This window comes from Diaporthe batatas (assembly GCF_019321695.1).
Source record: "Diaporthe batatas strain CRI 302-4 chromosome Unknown Contig00003, whole genome shotgun sequence".
NCBI classification, from domain to species: Eukaryota; Fungi; Ascomycota; class Sordariomycetes; order Diaporthales; family Diaporthaceae; genus Diaporthe; species Diaporthe batatas.
In genome coordinates, this window is record NW_025408550.1 from 3,396,236 (window position 1) to 3,417,337 (window position 21,102).

The 21,102-nt window shown below is 56.5% G+C and overlaps 6 protein-coding genes across 6 annotated transcripts; 3 read left to right on the forward strand and 3 right to left on the reverse strand.

Annotated features, from left to right (window-relative positions):
- Positions 1-490: 490 nt before the first annotated feature.
- On the forward strand, positions 491-5,377 carry KVR01_003044 (ubiquitin-protein ligase RKR1; the record flags this gene model as incomplete). The annotated part of the gene is made up of 4 exons (XM_044788732.1): positions 491-1,495; positions 1,898-2,292; positions 2,431-2,527; positions 2,594-5,377. The coding sequence occupies 4 exons, from the start codon at positions 491-493 to the stop codon at positions 5,375-5,377; spliced, it is 4,281 nt and encodes a 1,426-aa protein (XP_044648059.1).
- Positions 5,378-5,693: 316 nt separating this feature from the next.
- KVR01_002347 (uncharacterized protein) lies at positions 5,694-6,554 on the reverse strand (the record flags this gene model as incomplete). Its single annotated transcript, XM_044795014.1, has 3 exons — positions 5,694-5,965; positions 6,032-6,292; positions 6,386-6,554. 3 exons carry the CDS (start codon positions 6,552-6,554, stop codon positions 5,694-5,696), a joined length of 702 nt encoding a protein of 233 aa, XP_044647362.1.
- A 1,085-nt stretch (positions 6,555-7,639) lies between these two features.
- Positions 7,640-9,117, forward strand: KVR01_003467 (uncharacterized protein; the record flags this gene model as incomplete). Its single annotated transcript, XM_044790855.1, has 1 exon — positions 7,640-9,117. Exon 1 carries the CDS (start codon positions 7,780-7,782, stop codon positions 9,115-9,117), a length of 1,338 nt encoding a protein of 445 aa, XP_044648482.1. The 5' UTR covers positions 7,640-7,779.
- On the reverse strand, positions 8,775-10,906 carry KVR01_002207 (uncharacterized protein). The gene has a single exon (XM_044781590.1). The coding sequence runs from the start codon at positions 10,535-10,537 to the stop codon at positions 9,611-9,613; it is 927 nt and encodes a 308-aa protein (XP_044647222.1). The 5' UTR covers positions 10,538-10,906; the 3' UTR covers positions 8,775-9,610.
- Positions 10,907-16,571: 5,665 nt separating this feature from the next.
- KVR01_002273 (uncharacterized protein) lies at positions 16,572-18,457 on the forward strand (the record flags this gene model as incomplete). Its single annotated transcript, XM_044794376.1, has 2 exons — positions 16,572-18,201; positions 18,261-18,457. The coding sequence occupies 2 exons, from the start codon at positions 16,572-16,574 to the stop codon at positions 18,455-18,457; spliced, it is 1,827 nt and encodes a 608-aa protein (XP_044647288.1).
- A 445-nt stretch (positions 18,458-18,902) lies between these two features.
- On the reverse strand, positions 18,903-21,045 carry KVR01_003707 (uncharacterized protein). The gene has a single exon (XM_044782594.1). The coding sequence runs from the start codon at positions 20,862-20,864 to the stop codon at positions 19,191-19,193; it is 1,674 nt and encodes a 557-aa protein (XP_044648722.1). The 5' UTR covers positions 20,865-21,045; the 3' UTR covers positions 18,903-19,190.
- Positions 21,046-21,102: the final 57 nt, after the last annotated feature.

Consider the following 21,102-nt stretch of genomic DNA (forward strand, 5'->3'; position numbering starts at 1 on the left):
TGATTTTATGTAAATTATATACTTACCTTACCTAGTGAAGTAAAATGGGGAGTGAAAGATTCCGAAATTAACTAAAACCATCACTGTAAGTTGGCAGTCTATCCGTCCCGGCTCCGTGGTGGTTGGCGCGCAAGCAGGGGACTGCCCTGCGGGTCCGAGGTACACTCAATAAGGTACAGTTAAACCGCGCTAGTGATGCTGCCCGGCATGACGCATTTCGGATCCATCCCACCAACCGTGGGGTAGCTTTGGAGATACTGAGCATTTCTTCTGCTGATGATTTATAACCCATCTACCACCATCCCGCCGATGATCGCCAGTCTCCTGCGAGTACAACCGACTCGTCAGGCCCAGATTGTCCCATCCCACCTTCCTCGACACTTTGGCCTCCTCCTTGTCCTCAGTTTCGCCCTTCCGAGACGTCGACGAGAAGCTGTAGTGGCGCGTTCCGATCATCAACGTCACTCCCTGTCCTGTCCTGATCTCGGCCATGTCCTTCAAGGGTGCAAAGGGTCGCGCCGCGAGTGGCAGGGGCTTTGGAAGCCCGGCGCCCTCTGGCTTCGGTGGATTCTCCTCATATTCGACCAACAGCGGCAGCCTCTCGTACCTCTCCGAAGACCCTGATTTGTCCTCGCTGTCAGATCCGAATATCGTCGTCTCGTTCAAGAACCTCTTAAAAAAGGACAACACCACAAAGTCAAAAGCACTCGCAGACCTCATCCAATACACGCAGGCGCACCCTAATGAGACAGATGGGGGCGTGGAGGAGGCTATACTGGAGGCCTGGGTCCGGCTCTACCCTCGCATATCAATCGACAACGACCGCCGGGTCCGCGAGCTGTCCCACACACTCCAAGTCGAGCTGCTGAAGTCCGCCCGAAAACGGATGGAGAGGAACCTGCCCAAGATTGCAGGGCCTTGGCTGGCTGGTACATACGACAAGGACAAGGCTGTCGCAAGATGTGCGACTGAAGGCATCTCGGCCTTCTTGAACACAGAAGACAAATTGACCCTTTTCTGGAACAAGTGTCAAGCACAGATCCTCCAATATGCGACCGATGCAATCACCGAGACCCCCGACACGTTGAGCGACGAGCGTTCTACCAAGCCAGAAGACGCAGAAGCGAAATACTACCGTGTGATCGCTGCAAGCTTTTCTCTGGTCCATGGCCTCCTCGAGAGGCTCTCAGGCTCGGGCATGGAGAAGCATCGCACAGAGTACGAGACGTTCTTCACATCTGGCCCGGGCGATAATGCATGGGCCTTTGCAGTTGCCGACGATACCCACGTTAGGAAGACGGTCTACCAGTTGCTGCAGCTCTGCGCCGAGACCCATTGGGATCTGATTGAATCAGACATGTCGCGTATTGGCAAGATCTTGACATCAGACGCCCTGAAAAAGTCACAGCTGGGCTCTGCAGCCGAATTGCTCACGACCTTGACCATTGTGACACGCAAAGACAAGGAGCTTTGGGGCACAAAAAAGTCGCCCCTTGCTAGGTTAAGGGCCTTCATTGAGAAGGGATCCCAAGGTGGTCCCCCAAGATTCTGGCGGGCCTTGGACGAGCTGTTGGCGGCGCTTCCATCAGATTCTCTGCCACCTGCGGATCTTTCAACCTTCTTGAAGTCCTTCAGGATTGGTCTCAGTAGAAGAGAAGAGGCGAGATCCAACGCTCCGTATGCTTGGATGGCTTATCTCAACGCTGTCTCTCGCTTTCTCCCTCGAATCGACTCAGCCGCGCGCGTCGATATCATTAAGGATCATGTTTTCCCATTGACTGATCATTACTTGTTCGCGGCCGATCGCGAGGAGGGTTGGTCAGTGAACGGCGAGATTGCAATTGTCTCTCAAGCCTACAGAGTTGCAGCACTCTCCAGGGATCCTTCGATTCTACAGCTCCTTGACACTGAGTGGGACAGGTTGGCTCAGGTACTCGTGGCTCGGATTTCGAATTCCCTGCCTGAAGTCTCGAAAGAGTTCGACGCATCCCAGAAGAAACTTGCAGAGGATGGTGCCCGGTGGTTCTCCGTCGTTAGTACCATCCAAAGAGATGTCAAAGCAGTGCCAAAACAGAGTGCGAGCGATGAAATACCTGACCACACCGAAGCCTCATCCTGCACCGTCATTCAGAACGCCACAGATCTTCTAAGGCGACGGAACTACAAGCCATTTGGCGCAGCTGCAATCCTACAGTCAGCCATCAAGTTGACGCCACACCTCTTTAACATAAGCGACGCATCCTACCTGCAGTCCTTGATCCCAACTGACTCTGACGAAGACATGCAGAAGATGTTGTGTTCACCGTCAGCCTCATCTATTATCTCTTGTCTCCTTCCTTTGGGTCAGCAGAACCCCGACCTATACAGGTCGTTATGGAGCGCCACTATCAGCTGCATTCTTAAGATGAGCGATCGGGAAAGGGCTGATAGTTACATCACACTCCTGATTTCACATGTTTTGGCAAAGCCTCTGGCACAGGACAACCTCGCACTACAAGACTATGTCAAGACTCGGGTCTTGGCCAGCGTGCGCAACGAGTGCCATTCGTGGGCGCTTTTCAAGTCAGCTCTGCAGTATGATGCCCTATCACAGGCGAGTTCACAGGACATATGTTCGCAGCTTGTCGATGCACTCAGCTCCGAGAATGAATCTAGTATCCTGGCCTTGGAGATGATACTGAAGAGCAAGCCTGCATCCCTTTCAGAGGACGACGCTCTACATCTCAACCTTGTCACGAAGCTCCTCTCCATGATGGAGGTGGCAGACTCGACAGTCTCGTCAAGAGCCACTCAGCTACGATCAATGTTGGAAGGACACGTTGATGCCCAGCCGTCCATCCTGAGCATAATCCAGGACAATTTGGAACGCCCGGGGTCAGGATCCTTGGCTATTGACACTCTTGTACAACAGGCCAGGTCTGTGTCGCTGTCTGATGGGGTGGATGTGGAGCAACTATTCCCGAACACGAATGTCTGGATGCAGGAGCTTCTGCAGCTGCTGCAATTCGAGCTCAGTCCTTCACTGGCACTGACGAGCAACATTCTCGGGGCCTACTTCCTTCCTCAAGGCACCAGCAAGTCCAGGCCGCGAGTTCAGCGTGACCAAAGAGGGCTTTCCGTTCCAGCTCGGATGGCCATGTATACAGTGGCGCTTATTGAGAGCGGTTCTGAACTCGGGACTCTTGCCCAGAAATTCCAGGCGGAACTGTTATATCTGCTATACCTCGTTGCAGAAGTGGCATCTGATCAGATTACCCTCATGGAAGAGAATGTCTTGTTGGGCTCCCTCAGAGAGCCATCCCTCCTGAAAGAAATCGAAGATCTGGTCTCTACAACGAGGAGATTGGTCAACAACATCTTTACTGAGTCTCCTCAATGGCGGCCCGGAGGCACCGAAAAAGGCCTGCGTGATGAGCTGATTGACATAATGATTCAACAGTCAAAAGAGCTCACGCCCATTGCTCTTTATAGTGCTCGGGCATTGAGCGAGATATTCGCAGCTTTCTCAGACGCCCACGGCCAGGAGGCGGTTGTCGAGGACTGGCTGGCTGCAATCGACGTTATGAAGGCGACTCACACGACGGTCTTCCCCGCCGTTGCCCTCTTGACGGGCTACGGCGAGGCGCTTGCAAACTCCAAGATTGTCTCAAATCTTCTCAACCGGCTTGTCAGTGATATTGCTGGTGCCTCAACTCAGTCGGACAAGACGGTCCTGACCTTAGTTCTGCTGAACGCTTGTATGCCAATCTATGAGCTTGGCCAGCTTCCGGTGGCGAACAATCGTCTTGTCTTCGCGGTGAAGCAAATCACTTCCTGGACGGGGCAGCCAGTTGTGGATCTAAGTGTGGGCATCGTCACAGAGAGCTGCAGAGCGTTGCAGCGATTACTGCCATGTATTCGCGAAGTCTACGGTCCCTATTGGGAGCAGTCGATCGAGTTCTGCCTCGCTCTGTGGAAGCGTGCTGGCAGAGGCAGCATCGAGAAGCACTTGCCGTACATTCACGCGTCCGTCAAGCTTATGTCTGGCCTTTCCGCTATTGAAGATCCCAATGATGATCTTGTCGACGCTCTCAACGCCCACGCGGAGTCACGAAACCACGCTCTTTTGGAATTGTTGAAGCTTCCCCGACCCGAGATAACTTCGCAACCAGGAGCAATGGTAGATGCCCTGCTCTGTCGTGAAGCGGGGAAGATTCCGTTGGAGCATCTCAAAGATCTGTCGGAGGTCTACGGCTTGGTGGCATCCGACTCACGAGACATACAGTCAGCTGGCTTCAACCTGCTCCACCGAGCGCTTCCAGCCGCCCAGGAAGAACTCTCGCTAGACGTTCTAATCGAAAAGAAGCAGGCCAAGCTCCCTGATGAGCTCATGTCTCTCCTTCTCGATGCACCGACGCTCGAGGCCTACCCGGAGGAGGTTCTGGTTCAGTTCCCCACAGCCATCAGGTCCTATCTTCTATCATGGAAGCTCATCTTCGACGCTTACCAAGGCTCTGCGCACAAGTTGCGGGAGGATTACACGGAGCAGCTCAAGACCTTGGGAGCCATCAATCCACTCATGGAATTCACCGTTGACGTGTTGGGGCACTCAGCTGCTCACGCCATCAACCTCGACAAGATTGGCTTCTCATCCCTTGACATTCAAGATTATGACATCAATGTTGGCGACTCTCTGCCGGAGGAGAAGAACATGCAGTGGCTTCTAATCCACCTGTTCTACCTGTCGCTCAAGTACGTGCCGGGCCTGTTCAGGACGTGGTTCATCGACTGCAAATCCAGGCAAACCAAGAACGCCATCGAGCCATGGACAGAGAGATGGTTCTCGCCCATCCTGATCCGCGACGTCATGGAGGAAGTGGAGACTTGGTCCAAGTCGCAGGTGGCCGACCCGGACGAGCACGAGTTCGTGATCAAGGTGAACCAGAAGGCGCGTGAGATCACAGCAGCGTACCCGATCGACGACGGCGACGAGGAGCAGTCGGCATCGCTGCTCCTGCAGATCAGCGCCAACTTCCCCATCGGCAACGTCAATGTGGTGGGGCTCAACCGTGTGGCTTGCAACGAGCGCACGTGGCAGTCGTGGGTGCGCACCACACAGGGCATCATCATCATCTCCAACGGCAGCATCGTGGAGGGCCTCGGCGCGTTCCGCCGCAACGTGGTCGGCGCTCTCAAGGGCAACGTCGAGTGCGCCATCTGCTACAGCTACATCTCGGTCGACAAGCGCATGCCCGACAAGCGGTGCGCCACCTGCAAGAACTTGTTCCACCGCGACTGCCTGTACAAGTGGCTCGAGTCGGCCAACCAGAACACATGCCCTCTGTGTCGGACGAGGATGGATTTTGTGGACAAGAAGAAGCCACGGAGGAATGTGTGAGGAATTTCTGTTGGTGAATATGCACGCATCACCTCGAAACCGCATAAGATCATGTTGGAGGGTTATACCACTCTAGAATACTTTTGACTTCTTCAATCAGATACAGTACAACCAAATCAGACGTGATCGACCGTGTACCAAAAGCAGGGGGTTTTCACCGCTATATATACTACATCAGGGAGGGTTGCGGTTTAGTCAAAGGAGTGTTGGATATGCGCCATGTCCTCGCGCTTGCTTGGCTCGGGCAAGCAAAGGAAGAGCCCTCAGCATCAATGCCAGGCTCCCATACCATCGTGTTGTTGGCAACATGATCCGCTCACAGGTTAAGATTTGCGAGCTTGTGGTGTAGAACCTCACCAATGAAATGTCCGATGGACTGCGTTATGTTCCCACCTGGGCCGCCGGCCGTCTGTTTCTCTTTCTCAGACACAAGGTGGCCAAGGTAGGCAATCCCGGCGGCGATGGCGAACCCGATGCCATTCACCAGAGCAGCGAGCGCGGCCAAGGCCCCACCGACGACGGCGTTGATCACCAGGACTATTGCGCTGAGGGCGAGGAAGAAGGGACTGATGGATTTGCCCAGGGCGTCTGTGCGGTCGGGGATGCTCAGCTTGGTCGAACCGGCAACTCGGGTGAGGGATTGATGGTACTTACGCAGCCCGACCTTGAGAAGTGACCTGTGGGCCGTGCCGCCGACATGCTTGACGAGATTTTTGGTTTTGTCGATGATACACGTCACATTGCAGGGCAGCCCGTTCTCGTCGACCAGCTTCGTTTCGTTTGTCAATGAACCCAAGAGGCCCCGGGCGTCGTGTAGGGTGTCTGTGATGTTATGGAGATGTATGCCGATCAGACCGGCGACCTTGTCGGCGGCATCTCCCACGATGGGGCCTGGGTGCTGATCCAGGATGTTGTCTATAAACATTTGTTACTGTCAGCCCGTGATGCCTGTACCCTTCTTCGTGGAGTCAATTGTTGGCCACTGGACCAAGGGGATTACCAACTTACCAATCGCACTGGTCTCGTGCTGGATAGTATGGAGGAGATCGGGTAGGATGGTGGTCAAGTTTGGAAACAGGCGGCTGCCCTCGATCTGCACCTGTGGGATTTCGGCGGCGATTGGGCCGCCGGAAACGCCAGCAACAAGCGTCAAAGCTGTAATAAAAATTAATCTCATGGTTGGTTTGCTCTTCAAAGTGCTTGCGCAGAAGTAAGGCACAACAGATTCGGGTCGCAGGAGAACGTCAAGGGCAATGCAGGCACGGGGACACGCGGACAGCCTGTTTATCCGCGGCTTATATGTGTAGTTGCCTGTTTCCCGAGTTCAAAGTCCCATATGTAAACAACAGGAACGAGATTCGGTAGTTCTCGGCTAGGGGCACACCGTCTCACTGCCATGGTGCCATCCAGAAGGCCGGTGGATCAACCGTGCAGAGCGACGACCGAGTCGTCATGGCTCAGAGATGGCATTGGCTCATATGCGCACCCATGAGATACTGAGGCTCCTGGGGCAAGGTCTGCTGGAGAGATATCAGTCGACAGCATGTACACCTGTGAGAAGACGGATTTCTGGGGCTTCGAGGAGCTCCGTTACGCATGACAATGTCCTATGCCAAAATTCGACATGAAGAGTACTATGTAGTATCGAGGTAGTTGACTTCAGGACCGACGATAGAGGGCCGCATTGACGCTGCGCCATTGGACGTCGACGATGTCACTTGAGAGGTTCAATGATGTGTCCATGTCCGACCTCGTCGCTCGAGCGTAGATGCCTGGGCGACTTTCACAAGCTTCATCCGGAGCTTCCTGTCCGTCTTCAGCAGACGGGGTGAGGACCTGTGAGAGCACAATTCACAATTAATGGTCCTCGTGGATGTGTCAGCATGTCAGGTTGGGGATAGCCTCACTCTCGGTCCTGGGAATGGAAAGACTGACAGGCCAGGCGGCCGAGGTGGCGTGCCGAAGCTACAGCACACATGCACATAGCTATAGCTCGGTATCTGGGGCGTTTGGTGAGCGTTGCAGTCCAGTTTTACCCGCCAATCGGCCGGGCCCCCGGAAAGCTGTCGGTAAGCGAGCAGCCACTCAGCCAGTCTAGAGCTGTCAAGGGTCCGCCAAGAGGGCAGGCGGGCAGGAGGGGAACCGGGGCAGACAGGGGTAGAATTGGTAGAGAAGATGCCCCACAAAACAACGCATCCGGGGAAACGTCCTGCTTCATTTCGTGCAGTCCCTTGAACCATACCAATCATACCAATCATACCACCCACTCCCAGTGGCACCCACCACCCACCATCTACCTACCTGTCTACATACACAGTCACAGTAAACTTGCAATGCAGTCAATACGTCACCCTCAGCTTCTTCCCCCGCGTCAACGCGAAAGTCTGGCAGGCTGACTTTCGATGCCGATGCCCTTCAACTTTCTTTCTCCCATCACGCTTGGCATCACTCGACGCCTCTGCCACTCAGCACTCCTGCAAACCCATGCAAGGGACAACCTTAGACCCTGCCAAGAATCTCTGCAGTCTGCAGTCTGCAGACTGGCACTCACCGAGAGCACGGTGGAAGTGAGACAGCCGACGTGCCTGTCTGACCCGCGCCCCAACATCCACCCACGTCGTCCTCGAAACATTTGCGCGATATTGCTTGCACCTTCAGCCCTCGGCCCTCACAGTACGGAAACAATAAGCCAACCACAGGCCATACCTCACGCAGGCCACAACCAGCCACGCAGATCATCGTCGTTCTTCAAGATGGGAACCAAGTCACTTAACAGGAGGCCCAGCCTGGTTGACCGCCTCCGCCAACTCCGCACCGCTACCCTGTCCCCCTCAAAGGCCACCTTTTTAACAGAGAAGCGACCATCCTATGTCCCCATCCACACAGATGCTGAGCAAACCACTGCTCACTACCGTGACGAAGAGCCCCACAAGCCAATGTCCAATCCTTGGTCTCGGTCTCGGTCTTATTATCCCGGAAAAAGCCTGGACTTGGAGGAACTGGACGCCAAACTTGAGCAGTATGCCCAGAGGTCCCTGGAATCGGCGGACGCCGACTTTGGCCTGTATGGAGTGAATGACCAGGCCTCGACGGCCGAGGCCTCTGATGACGGACCGGAGCGTGACCCAAGCTCGTGCTTAGAGCCGGTTGCCAGCTTGCAACCGCCATCCCAGGGGGTCGGCAGCGTCGAGTCTTGCCTTGTCTCGCCCACGAGCGCGGCACAAGAGTCACAGCCATCAGACTATGAGCTGTTCATGCGGGAAGCCTTGGAGGCCGAGCGGCAACGGATAGAGGACAATGGCCAGGCCCCACGGCCCGCCCGTGAGCCACCACTGAATCCCTTCTACTCCAACAACTGGGATCACCAATCGCGCCCGTCACCAAAACTCGGGGGGATCCAGGAGGCAGGCGACGATAATGCGAGGGAGGGTGGGGATGCCCACGCAGTACCAGGGCACGTTGATTCGGAGCGGCGGGCGCTGTCCTCGGAAACATCGAGCGAAGGGGGAGACGCGAACCTTGCACCACCAAAGGGCACCCTCTCGCGGGCCAACACTGACCTGCCCGGCATGGGGAGACGTGTCACGTTCAGCAACACATCTGTGCCCCGGGAACGCGTGGAGAGGAGAGCCTCAGCACCGAGCTGTGCGACCCGGGTCAGGTCGCCGTCCAGGCCAGTGCGCAAGCAAAAGAGCATCAAGCAGCTCATTGCAGATTACATACGGCCTCCCAGGAGCTAGTATCTTAGAGAGTGTGGAACATGATGTATTGGAGAATGATGATGGAGAAAAGGTATTTCTGAGGATGGCTACGATAGTCCTTCTTAAAGTGGGGATGAAAATAATACTTTGAAGCGTGTGAAGAAGCCCTGGTTCCGTCGAGGTCACTTTGTGTCACTCAAGCAAAGTCTGCCCATATACTCGATTTCAAATGTGACCCAGGGTGAAGTAAAAAGTGGTATCATTCTGGCCAGACTGAAATTCTAATAAGCCCCATCGCTCCCTCGAAAAAACCCCATCAAACATCCAAAGAACACCGCCCTCACTCCACGGGCGACAAAGCTGCAAAAGCACTTGTCACGTTGCGCCTGAACTCCCTCGTCCCATCAGCTCCATGCCGAAAAGTCCAATGCTAGATTCCATCCCATGCAGTCACACCCTACCCTCCTGGACGGAGCCGCCCACAAGGTCCACACAGCCAGAACTACCCAGTCCGGCTTCACCAGAAAGAGTCCTAGTCCCTCCTGCGCTCCTGATCCCAAATGACGAGCCCCGTAGTGACGGCCATGACCGCCCAGCGCTCCCCGAGAGCCCCCGACAGCCCCGTCCCCAGGAACGAGAACTTAAACAGCTTAGTCATGCTCATGACGGCGTCTGTGCACACGGCCACGACCTCGTGCCCGTCGCCGGCGGGGGGCCCGCTCCCCGAGACGGCCAGGCCGCCCGGGGGCAGCTCGTTGCTGATGCGCACGAGCTTCCAGCCCTGGGAGCGGCCGCCCAGCCCGCCGATGGCGAGGCTGTTGCTCCTGCGCCACTCGAAGGACTCCATGCGGTAGGTGGTCGCGGGGCCGGCGGCGGGGCCGGGCCAGGGGACCTCGACGGTGAAGGCGAACTTGGCGCTCATGAAGGTCGGGGTCTGGACGTGGACGGGGCCGGAGGCGGGGCGGCCGGGCAGGGGCGGCAGGCTGACGCGCATGTGGCGGCCGGTCATGTCGTAGGCGACGGTGGCGAGGGGCGCGTGGTCGTCGCTGGGGCCGTTGTGCAGGACCAGGCTGGAGCCGGAGGCGGCGGCGGTCCAGCCGGCGGTGACGGAGTAGAGCGGGGAGACCTGGTGCTCGGCGAGGAAGTAGGAGCGCGGCCCGCCCGGGAAGGCGTCGCGGTAGAGGTTGAAGGCGGGCGGGAACTGCCTGGCGGTGGCCTGCTGGGAGACGGGGAGGATCTGCTGGAAGGTCTGGGCCGGCGTGTGTGGGGTGACGGTTGGTGATGCCGGGCCGCCCGGCGTGACGGGCCCGTTGGTGTTGATCTTGTTGTTTGAGGGCCTTGGTGGTAATGTCGGCGGCTGGGCTCCGTTCTGTCCGGGGCGGTGGGTGATGGACGGGCGGCCGGTGGCCTCCTCGTAAGAAGGGGGTGGCTCCTCGTCGAGGATGTCGTGATTGTTCATGGTGGTGGTTGTGGTTGTGGTTATCGAGTGGTCTGCGACGACGGTTCGAAAGTGAAAGTGGACGAGGAAGACGATGCCGCTCCTTGGTGGCCGACGGGCAGTAAAATAAGTCGGGCAGCCGGCAGTCAAGTCAAGTGCGTCGAGCTGCCCGCGCGCCGAGGCTGGCTTCCAAGCTTCGTAAACGTCTCGGCGCAGGAGTGGCTGTGTTTGTGTGAGGTGGTGGGTGGATGTTTCCGTCCCCTGGATCCGGCCCTCTTAGCTCCCGCTGGCAGCTTGTTGCTTGGTCTAGTTTCCCCCCGCGCTGGAAAACAGTCAGTCAGTCCGTCAGCTCAGGTGAGGTGGAACATGGAAATAATATTCTGGGGTTCGGTGTCAGCAGCAAAGTCGCATGTTGGGGGTCAAAGCCGAGAGACCCTGCTCCGGGTTGCGTATGACGTAACCGCAGCCCTCGGCCCTTGTCTGTAGGGCTGATCAAGACCCACTGCAGTTCACCTTTGCTTTGTACGACTACCGACACCTCGGGCCATTGAACATACCGGCATGGTCGGATTGTCTGGTAAATATCCCAGCACTCGATAGAGCTGGACACTCACCTTAATGCAAGCTTTATATATATATATATACTGATCAGCATCTCGATGCCTTCCTCTTTCATATGCACCACACTGCGTGCACCTCGCTCCTTATTGCCGTGCTTGGTGAGGCCGTCGTGCAGATGGCCCAGCCCAGCCCATGCTGCCGAACGAGCTCGTGCTGCTCAGCATGGCGGACTGGTCGTCTGCCGCCAAGGCGAGCAGCGTGGCGAACTAGATCCATGTGGCAAAGAAACCCTACCTGCACCTCCTGAAACTCGACCACCGCTCTTCATTAAGTAACCTTTCCTTAATGGGGCTTTTTTTCAAGGGCACAGCTTTCAACTAACACTAACCTCAGCCTAACTATGTGTGCTGTCCTCAGAACTCAGTATGCATTAGTAGGGAAGGGACGGCCCATGTTGCTTTGACCCCAGATTAAAAAGCTTCTGTCCGGAAGGATACCCTTACATGGAAAAGAAAAGGATAGCATACAATTTGGAGTTCCTGCTCCTATAAATTTGTGTGCCGAGGCAAGCATCCCTTACCTAGGTAGCTTGCATGTTTTAACTTGTCATGACTTGTTTGCGAATCATGACGGTCAACGGTGTTGTAGAATGTCACGTTGGTGGGTTTTTTAATGAATGAGTTCTCATGCAGGCTCACACTTCTTTTGATGGAAGCATGCAAATACATCTGCAGGCAAGTTCACCTGAGCCATCATTAAAATGTGAGATCTTGGATCTAGATGCTGCCCCACTTCAAAGGAGAGTTTGCTACCTTCCAAGGTTATCAGCTTAACAAGTGATTCCATATGGTTTGTATACTTAGGTTGACCTATGGCACTTAGGATGAATGTACTTGCAGTGTGGCTGCAATAACTCACATCCATGGACCGCAGCTGCCTGTGGGTGTACCACAAAGCTATTAATATTTGGTTTATGAAGTTGTCACTCTTCTAATTGTAGTGTAGAGGTCAATTTCATAGCAAGCCCTACCAGGCTGATTATGATGGGAAAATAGTACCTAGGTACCCTGGTTATTAGATATGACTGCCGACCACCCTGGGCATCAATGACCATGTGAAGAGTTCACAAGATGGCATAATACGAAATTACAAGACACCAAATGGATATAACATAACCCCACAGGCTGAAAACTTGAAGAAGTTATAGATTTGTGCTCTGCTAGTGTTCATTTTATCTAGCCAGGGACCTAGTTCCTCCCAATAGGAAGACATGGCTTTCAAGGTGCGATATTCTGGTTTGCTAGTATTGGTCAATAGGCATTAGATATATTCTTCTAAGCCGAGGGAGCTTGAGATGGCAGATGTACATTGTGCACTTCAGTTGCATACAGCCATTTCACTCCCATGTGATTGTTACTACCCTAGCGTACCTCTAGGTACAAGTGTAGGTACCTTAGAACATTGGATCCACAATTTGAACTGCTAAAGCGAAACCATGCTCTACCCCTTTCTGTACTGATTCGCCCGTATATATGTCTGACAGTTTTCAGCTCATGCATTCTGTTGGCTCAGAACTACGGCGATAGACTGTAGCAGATGCATAAGCGATCAGTTGAAAGCCTTCGATCTGGATTTCCCAGATTCCTTGCACCAGGTTTTATTGCTAGTCTGTGACACTGGCCCTTTTCATTGCTAAATTTGTAGGTATTCTGCGGGCGCTTCCTGAGATATTGGGAACTGTGAATGACAACCGACGAATCGCTGACCAAAAGTTCTGGATAAAACGGCGGCTGACCTATCCGAGGATACTTACCAGCCATCCTCGTACAAGGACAAGCAGCTGTGGGGGGTGGGGGGGCCTTTTTAATAAACCTCAACAGCTTATGATAAAGTAGAAAGCGTTTAAGTCAAAGTCACCCAACATTGAACCCCCTCGAACCTGCTCCTCATGCTCGATTAACTACTGAAGCTGAGAACCACACTCAGTTAAGCTGTCCATTCGAACAGGGGACTTCACTCCTCCGCCGTTCACCTCCTGAACCAAGCAGTGGCTAAGGTTTTCAGATCTGTAGACTGTGGGTCAAATCGAACATCGAGCCGATTGAGCATGATTGTGCGCGACCGTCATGCTTGCGCCACAGGGTTCGTCCAGAACGACACCATGATCTCGACGATCAGGAAAGCCTGTTCAACTGTGGGCTGATTTCTCCTGCGGACATTGCTGCGCAGATGTCTGGGGCTACAAGATGATACTCTGGTTGGCTACCGACCCGCGCGTGGGAACCCAGGGTTTGGTCTGTTGGCCGTGCTGTGTGGAGCAGTGGCAGTGTCCGATCTGACACAGATCTTGGGCCATCTAGATTTGTGACGAGATAGTCGACACTCGACTCACCTCATTGACAGTCTCGGGAGGCATGCCGAGATTCTAAGGTAAGCTGGGCGGCTTGCATGAATAACTTGAGTTTTGAGCACAAGAATCTGCCCCCAGCACCGCCTTCTGGGTCGAAAGCGAGATGGTTCCCTTCCCTCGTAGAACCGCAAAATGCAGTGGACTCAGTCTGGAACAAAACCTCCACAACGGCCCATGCACTATAAAGTTTTCGGCGGGTCGCGCCGCCTTGTTTGAGAACAGTTTGCAGGTCAATGAAACTCAAAGTAGCACCTCGAGCACACAGATTGCACTTGAGCATTCTCACGACGTCGCGTCACATATTTCTGGTTGGTAAGACGGGGCGCAAGCTCACAAGCACGGGTACAGTGGGATTCTGGTGGATCACGAAGCTGGTGAGCCCCAAGCTCCCGGTCGAGGTACTTACTATGTCAGTGTTGCGCATTGGTCGGTCGTCATACACGACTCGATATGCGCGCAGCACATTGTCTCGGCCGGTCTCATATCATTGTCGGACGGCAAAGACACACGCATCGTCTGTGACGGGATCCTGGGCAATTGTTTGCGAACCCAGCGGCTCCCCATGCGTGAGCTTCTCTGAGATCTGAAGTCTGAGCTTGTTTCGTTGTCCAAGACGTTCGTTTCTGACTCTCGAATAATACCTTGCTGGAGGACTTGGTCATGACGGCCCGTGGTGAGGAGGTGATGGAGGGCCCACTTCCCGCGATGTCAAAGGAGTTGCAGACCTTCTTGGAGGCCGTATCGGCAGGGTGTAGAAGAAACCGGGCATTTTTCAACAGATCATGCTGTCGATATGGCGAGCGTGCGGAAATTTGATCCTGGGGCAGAGCAAGCAGTGATGCCACAGCGCCTGGGCATATCACGGCTCCGAGCTGAAGTCCGACCGAAGTTACGGCGGAGGAGGGAAGGAGCCGGTCTCGACACAATGACTATGGTGCAAGGTGTGTGCGGGCGCGCGGGCTTGGTGTTTAGGCGCGAGGCTGGGACCACTGCGGCGACAGAGAAGAGGCTCCATGCAAGGGGAAACTTTCGCGGCATCGTGAAACCTTTTCTGGGTCTACGCCATTGACAGCGATCAAGGCCCACTCGGCACAGGTTCAGGCGCAGGGCCAGAACCAGGGCCAGGGTGCAAGTACAGGAGAAGGGTGGGCGTTGTGGACACTCCCAGATTCTGTGAGTGTGGCGACAGGTGTCACGGCGGCGTGACGATGCGGCTCTCTCATGCTATGCAGGGCCCGACATCAGTCGAACGGGCCTGACTGTTGTGATAGTTCAGAGTCCAGACATTGAGATCCAGAGATAGCGTAGCAAACAAAGAGGGCCCCCACGCAGGGTGGGTAGGTGGGCGTTGCAGGGGTGGCGGTTAGGAATCAAGGCTGGCGAGAGCTTGGATGGAGTGGTGCGAGGTTCGGCCAGGAATAGCGTGGTGGGCAGGGCCGAGAGCCTCCAAGGCATGGGTGGAGCTCGGGATGCAGGCCAAGGAGGCATCGAACGTCGAACCATCGGCGCTGGGCCAGAGCGTGATGGGCTGGGCTGGCTGGCTGGCTGGACGGGCGGCCCAGAGCGGACTTGCTGCCAGTGCAGCCAGTGCTGCGGTATTATCAGCGAGCAATGAATGTGCATCTCTCATGGCATCTCATGATTTGGCCAGGGTGGTCGCCGAGGTGCTGGGCGTGGAAAAGTGGCTGCAGCGGGAGTGAGGTGTCAAGTTGTCAAGAGTCGGAGGCTGCAGGAGGGACCCGCCAGGACCGAGGGCTGGTGGCGTGATTTCTGAGCTCCCGTTGTCCCAGCACATGGGACCATGCCATCCGTCATCTCCCGCCCCAGGGGCCCTGAGCACTCAATGTCGGCAGGGATCCGAGCTTATCAGCAACCCGCAGTCAGTTATTCAGTCAGCCAGTCAGTCAATGTCTGTCGCAACCTCAGCTGAGCTCAGCACAACTTACAACGGAGACAAGAGCGAGAGTTTTTTCAAACACGCACTGCATACGCTGCACGTTTGCACCGTCATCAGAGGATACACTTCCGGTGTGGAGTGACCATGACGAAACAAATGCCTATTTTTTCTCCCTGTTCGTTTCCATTCTTATCTCTCTTGTCTCGAAGCGCCTGCATCTCGTGTCATGGCGACCGCACGGCAAATAGTAAGCAGCTTGCCGTATGTATGTATGAATGTGTGTATGTATGTGTGTACGTAGGTAGCCAGGCATCATAGTGCCGTCCGTGTATGTATGTATGTACCTAGGTGTGTATAGATGTGTGGCTGCAGGCTGCATGGCTGCGTGGCTGTGGTGCAGATATGCAGCAGGTCAGTATTGAGGCCGTCCCGGCTTTTCATCTTTGCAACTCCACCTAGGCACATTGTGTTCACACTTTCCCAGTTGTGAGACCTCGTCCAATGTACCTTTGTACCCTCGTAAACGGCGGAAGCAACAGTGGGCGATCCCGCCAACCTCCTGCCCCAGTTTTCCTGGGATGGGCTGGGTGGCCGCTCCCGAAGACCAGCAGATGTCAGGCAGTCAGGATGTACTCCGTACTGCTGCTATGCCTGCCGTACCGGCCCGTGCAGACACGACAGTACGTACACGTACATTCCCGTCTCCAACAATCTGGACTCGTCCTGCCCTGCTTCCGGCCCTGCTGCCCTGACACTCAACCACCCGCAGCCAGTGACTTTGTGACATGTCGCTTCCACTTTTCATCAGTCCATCACCGCAAAGTTTTTCCAGGGAACCGCCAATGGGTCCCCGATCCGTCTCTCGGACGCTGGCGATGGCCACAGCGTACGACACGACACACCCAACCAGGCCCAGCCCTTGACAGCCAGCCGCCTTGTGCTGTCTGTTGCGAGCAAAAGATATAAGACCATCTTGAGCCTCATACGACATCCAGCACTCAGACCTCCCTCATCAGTCTACTACTCATCCAAGCCTTCTTCTTATAGAAAGACAACAACCAATCCCCAGTCCTCTGGACGACACCACCACCACCACAACCACCACCCTTCCCTCCTCCGCCAAAGGGAACAAGATAACCTCCCTCACCTTACCCTCACCTCAACACCTCACATAATAAACCCTCCCAATGTCGGCAACACCGGGCAAATTCACCGTCGGTGACTACCTCGCCGAGCGGTTGGCCCAGATCGGCATCCGGCACCACTTTGTCGTGCCTGGCGACTACAACCTCATCCTCCTCGACAAGCTCCAGGCCCACCCGGACCTCAAGGAGATCGGATGTGCCAATGAGCTCAACTGCAGCATGGCTGCTGAGGGCTATGCCCGTGCCAACGGTGTCTCCGCCTGCGTCGTCACCTACTCTGTCGGTGCCATCTCCGCCCTGAACGGAACCGGCAGTGCCTACGCCGAGAACCTGCCTCTGATCCTCATCTCCGGCTCCCCAAACACCAACGATGCCGGCCAGTTCCACCTGCTGCACCACACCCTCGGCAAGCTCGACTACAACTACCAGCTTGAGATGGCCGAGAAGGTCACATGTTGCGCCGTTGCTGTCAACCGTGCCGAGGAGGCCCCCAGGCTGATCGACAGAGCCATCCGCGCCGCCATCCTCGCCAGGAAGCCTTGCTACATCGAGATCCCCACCAACCTGTCCGGCGCCACCTGTGTCCGCCCCGGCCCCATCTCCGCCGTCACCGAGCCCGTAATCTCCGACCAGGGCGCCCTCGCCGCCGCCGCCGACTGCGCCGCCGAGTACCTGAGGGGCAAGCTCAAGCCTCTTATCCTCGTCGGCCCCAAGCTGTCTCGCTGTGGCGCCGAGAAGGCCCTCATCAAGCTGGCCGAGGCCATGGGCTGTGCCGTCGCCCTCCAGCCCGCAGCCAAGGGCATGTTCCCCGAGGATCACCCTCAGTTTGTCGGTGTCTTCTGGGGCCAGGTCTCCACCCTCGCCGCCGATGCCATCCTCAACTGGGCCGACGCCATCATCTGCGCCGGCTGCGTCTTCAACGACTACTCCACCGTCGGCTGGACCGCCATGCCCAACATCCCCCTCATGAAGTGCGACATGGACCACGTCACCTTCCCCGGCAGCCACTTCAGCCGCGTCCGCCTCAGCGAGTTCCTCGACCACCTCTCCACCGAGGTCCAGTTCAACGACTCCACCATGGTCGAGTACAAGCGTCTCCGCCCCGACCCCTACGTCGTCCACGAGGCCGCCGACGAGGAGGAGCTCACCCGCAAGGAGATCCAGCGCCAGCTGCAGCCCCTCGTCACCCCCAACACCACCCTCTTCATCGAGACCGGTGACTCGTGGTTCAACGGCACACAGCTGCACCTCCCCAGGGGCGCAGGCTACGAGATCGAGATGCAGTGGGGACACATCGGCTGGTCTGTGCCCGCCTCCTTTGGCTACGCCATTCGCCACCCCGACCGCCGCACCATCTGCGTCTGCGGTGACGGTTCCTTCCAGGTGACCGCCCAGGAGGTCTCCCAGATGGTGCGCTTCAACCTGCCAATCACCATCCTGCTCATCAACAACCGCGGCTACACCATCGAGGTCGAGATCCACGACGGCAGCTACAACAAGATCAAGAACTGGAACTACGCCCTGCTGATGCAGGCCTTCAACTCCACCGACGGCAACGGCATCTCCTTCGTCGCCAACACCGCCGGCGAGCTCAAGGAGGCCATCGCCGCCGCCAACAACCACAAGGCTGGCCCCGCTCTGATCGAGTGCACTATCCACCAGGACGACTGCAGTAAGGAACTGATCACATGGGGCCACTACGTCGCTGCAGCTAACGCCCGACCGCCGAAGGCCTCGACCCTGGACGACTACTAGGAGAGTCAAAGTCCAACACCGGCGGCGGCTCGCGGCGAGCGGCGGGAGACGGCCTGAACGGCCTCACCAAGCAAGACATCGTAGAGAAGGTCTACGACGGTAAGGGGAGGCTTGGTGGGTATGGCTTTTGCAGCCTTGTCACAGGTATGAGACGAGAGCCCGAGGCTCACTGAGCATTGTATATATTGGGCCATTGGCATTGGTTTTCTGTTCTTTTTTTTTTCTTTCATCATCATCGTCATCGGAGTCATTTTACGGATGGGTTTATTCCTTTTTCTGGTAATGAGGAGAGGAGAATGGGACATTGCATTTGATCAGACTCGGTTTACTTCAAGTTTCGGCTCAGGGTTGCGGTGTCCCGTCATAAATCATAGAAAAAGGCATAGATACCTCATAGACGATTTCAAAAAACAACTCATCTTCAATACTTGAACTTCTTCGAACATGCCGCGCTGAACATGAAAAGTCCATCCTGCTGAGCAATGGCAATTCGTCTCAAATTGGCCACGTCTTCATTTCGATTTTATTTTTTTTTTAATTTTTTTTTTGGGAAGGCATACAGTACCCACTCACACGTACCATGTCGTCCCCAGTCATCCCCAGCGCCGCCCTTGAGTCGCGTGTCGGTAGTCACCCTCGTTAGCCCACCAGATTGGACTCATCAGGGTCCTGAAGAAAGTGACCTATCTGTTTGCGTGGGGCTCGCGGCGCTCGTAGGGCTGACTCTAGGCCAGGCTTCGGGCCATTTGGTCCCGAATAGGAAAAATGGCGCCACGGAGAAATCCAATCCCCATCAATGGCGAGGTCGCACGACAGCATGGCTCACGACGGGACGCTCAACAATCCTGTGTGTCTCTCGACAGCAACATGCGGTCAGGGGTCTATCATTTCTGGGGCCTCTCGAGTCTATCCACAGTCGGGCTCATCACCTGCGCTGCCTGTCTTCGCGCCCTGCTGCCCACCGTACACACCGCCGTCCAAGATGACAGCCTCGTTGTCGTCGAGGTCGTCCTGGACCCTCCTCCATCGCGTCGCGGCCCTGTCCTTGCGGCCCTCAAGTGCGACCCCTTTGCCCTTTGCATCGTAGACCGGCTTGATCATCCCGCCCAGAAGGGGGTTCCTGCTGAAAGTGCCCCCGGCCCCGGGCCGCCTGTTCGCACTGGTTTCTTCTAGGATGCCATCGGCAGCAGCGCCGGAGCCCAGTGGCCCGTCCCCATCCTCGTCGTCGGGCGTGACCGGCCTCTCCTTGGCCACAAACTTCTTGACCACCTTGCCGCCCACCAAGTCAATGCTGACGACCTGCTGCCTCTTCTCGTAGTCGGGCCGCGCGTTCCACTCCATCTCGCGCAGGACCTTCTGCTGCCTCTTGAGCTCGCGCGCCCGGTCCTCAGGCGACGCCCACAGGCTGCCGCCGAACCCTGCCATGGCGCCCGAGACGTCGAAATCGGCCGCCTCGTCCCTGACGGTCGTCCGCCGGGCGTTCTGGGCCTGGAACCCGAGGAGCCTGTCGCGGTGCTCTAGCGCCCGCGCCTCGGCCTCGTTCACGCTGCCGGTCTCGTCGGCCCCCGTCCGCGGCTTGGTGAACGGCCTCGGGGTGGCGGACACGTCGGCCCGCTTGTGCGCCTGGCGGTCTGCCGCCTGCTTCTCGCGGCCCCGCTCGGCGCGCAGCTCCTGGATCATGGACTGGACCTCGCTCGAGGACAGGAGCGGTGTGCCGCAGGACGTACAGGGACCCAGGCCTTCCTTGAGGCAGATCACCTTGCCACAGCTCAGGCAGTTGGGCGCGGCGCTCTGCAGCGGGTGCCGGGTCGCCACGCAGTTGCAGCGGCGGGCCGAGACGTCGCGGCCGGAGGTGGATAATGACGGGTTCGTGGTCACCTCGAGCGAGCGGATGGCTGCGTCCAGGTCGGCGAGGGCTGTCGAGGCGCCGTGCATGGGCGTGCCGCCGGCAATCGATACCTTGGTGACTGGGCCGCCATTTCCCTTGGACGCCGGGCCGGGCGTCGAGCTGCGGGAGGTCGGGGTTGACTTTGGCTTCTGCTTGGGTGCCAGGCGGTCCGAGACGAGGGAACCGCCCGCGGACGGAGGCTGTTTGCTGAATTTCTTGGGCGGTGGTGTGGCAGACTTTGGCGGAGGGGCCACAAAGGGTGAGTTGCTGTTAGATGGTGTCGACGGGCCGGACCTGCTTGCTATGTAGTCATCCTCGACCGTCTTCTTGCTGTAGACGGTTCCTGAGGCCGGGGTCGCATCTGTGATCTGGCGTGCCGCTGGCGTTCCAAGGGGCGCTTTCTTCTTCTTGGGCGCCCTTTGCTTTTTGGGGACAGCGTCCAAGTCTGAGGAGGCCTGATTCCGCGAGTCTGGAGCGGGAGAAGGGGCAGGGCCCGGGGCAGGGGCAGGCTTTGGATCCTGTCGCCGTGAATTGAAGGACGAGATGAACTCGATGGCCTGCGGCGAATCGCCAAGCAAGTTCTTGAAGTGGTCTGCCGCCTCTGCCTTGGACAGCGTGGCTCCGTAGTCGAGAATTTGTTTGCAGTCCGAGTCCGGGAGACCCAAGAGCATGGATAGCTGGTTCAGCGACATATTGCGCTCTTGGAATTCCTGTCTTGACAAAGTTGTAAGACAAGACGAGCGCTGAAGCTCCAGGGGTGACGTCCTCAACTCACATGAGTAACGACAAGCATGCAGGCAGTCACAGTAAGCAGCACTTCGGCCTGCCCATTTCGGCTCGCCGCCCTGACCCTGACCCTAACCCCAAAGCGTCTAGACTAGAGGTCACTTGTGCTGAGTTGGAAGATATGAGATCCAGTCTCTTCTTTTA

Coding starts and splice junctions, on each gene's coding strand:
- KVR01_003707 (XM_044782594.1), bottom strand. CDS start 20,864: ATGTCGCTGAACCAGCTATCCATGCTCTTGGGTCTCCCGGACTCGGAC.
- KVR01_002207 (XM_044781590.1), bottom strand. CDS start 10,537: ATGAACAATCACGACATCCTCGACGAGGAGCCACCCCCTTCTTACGAG.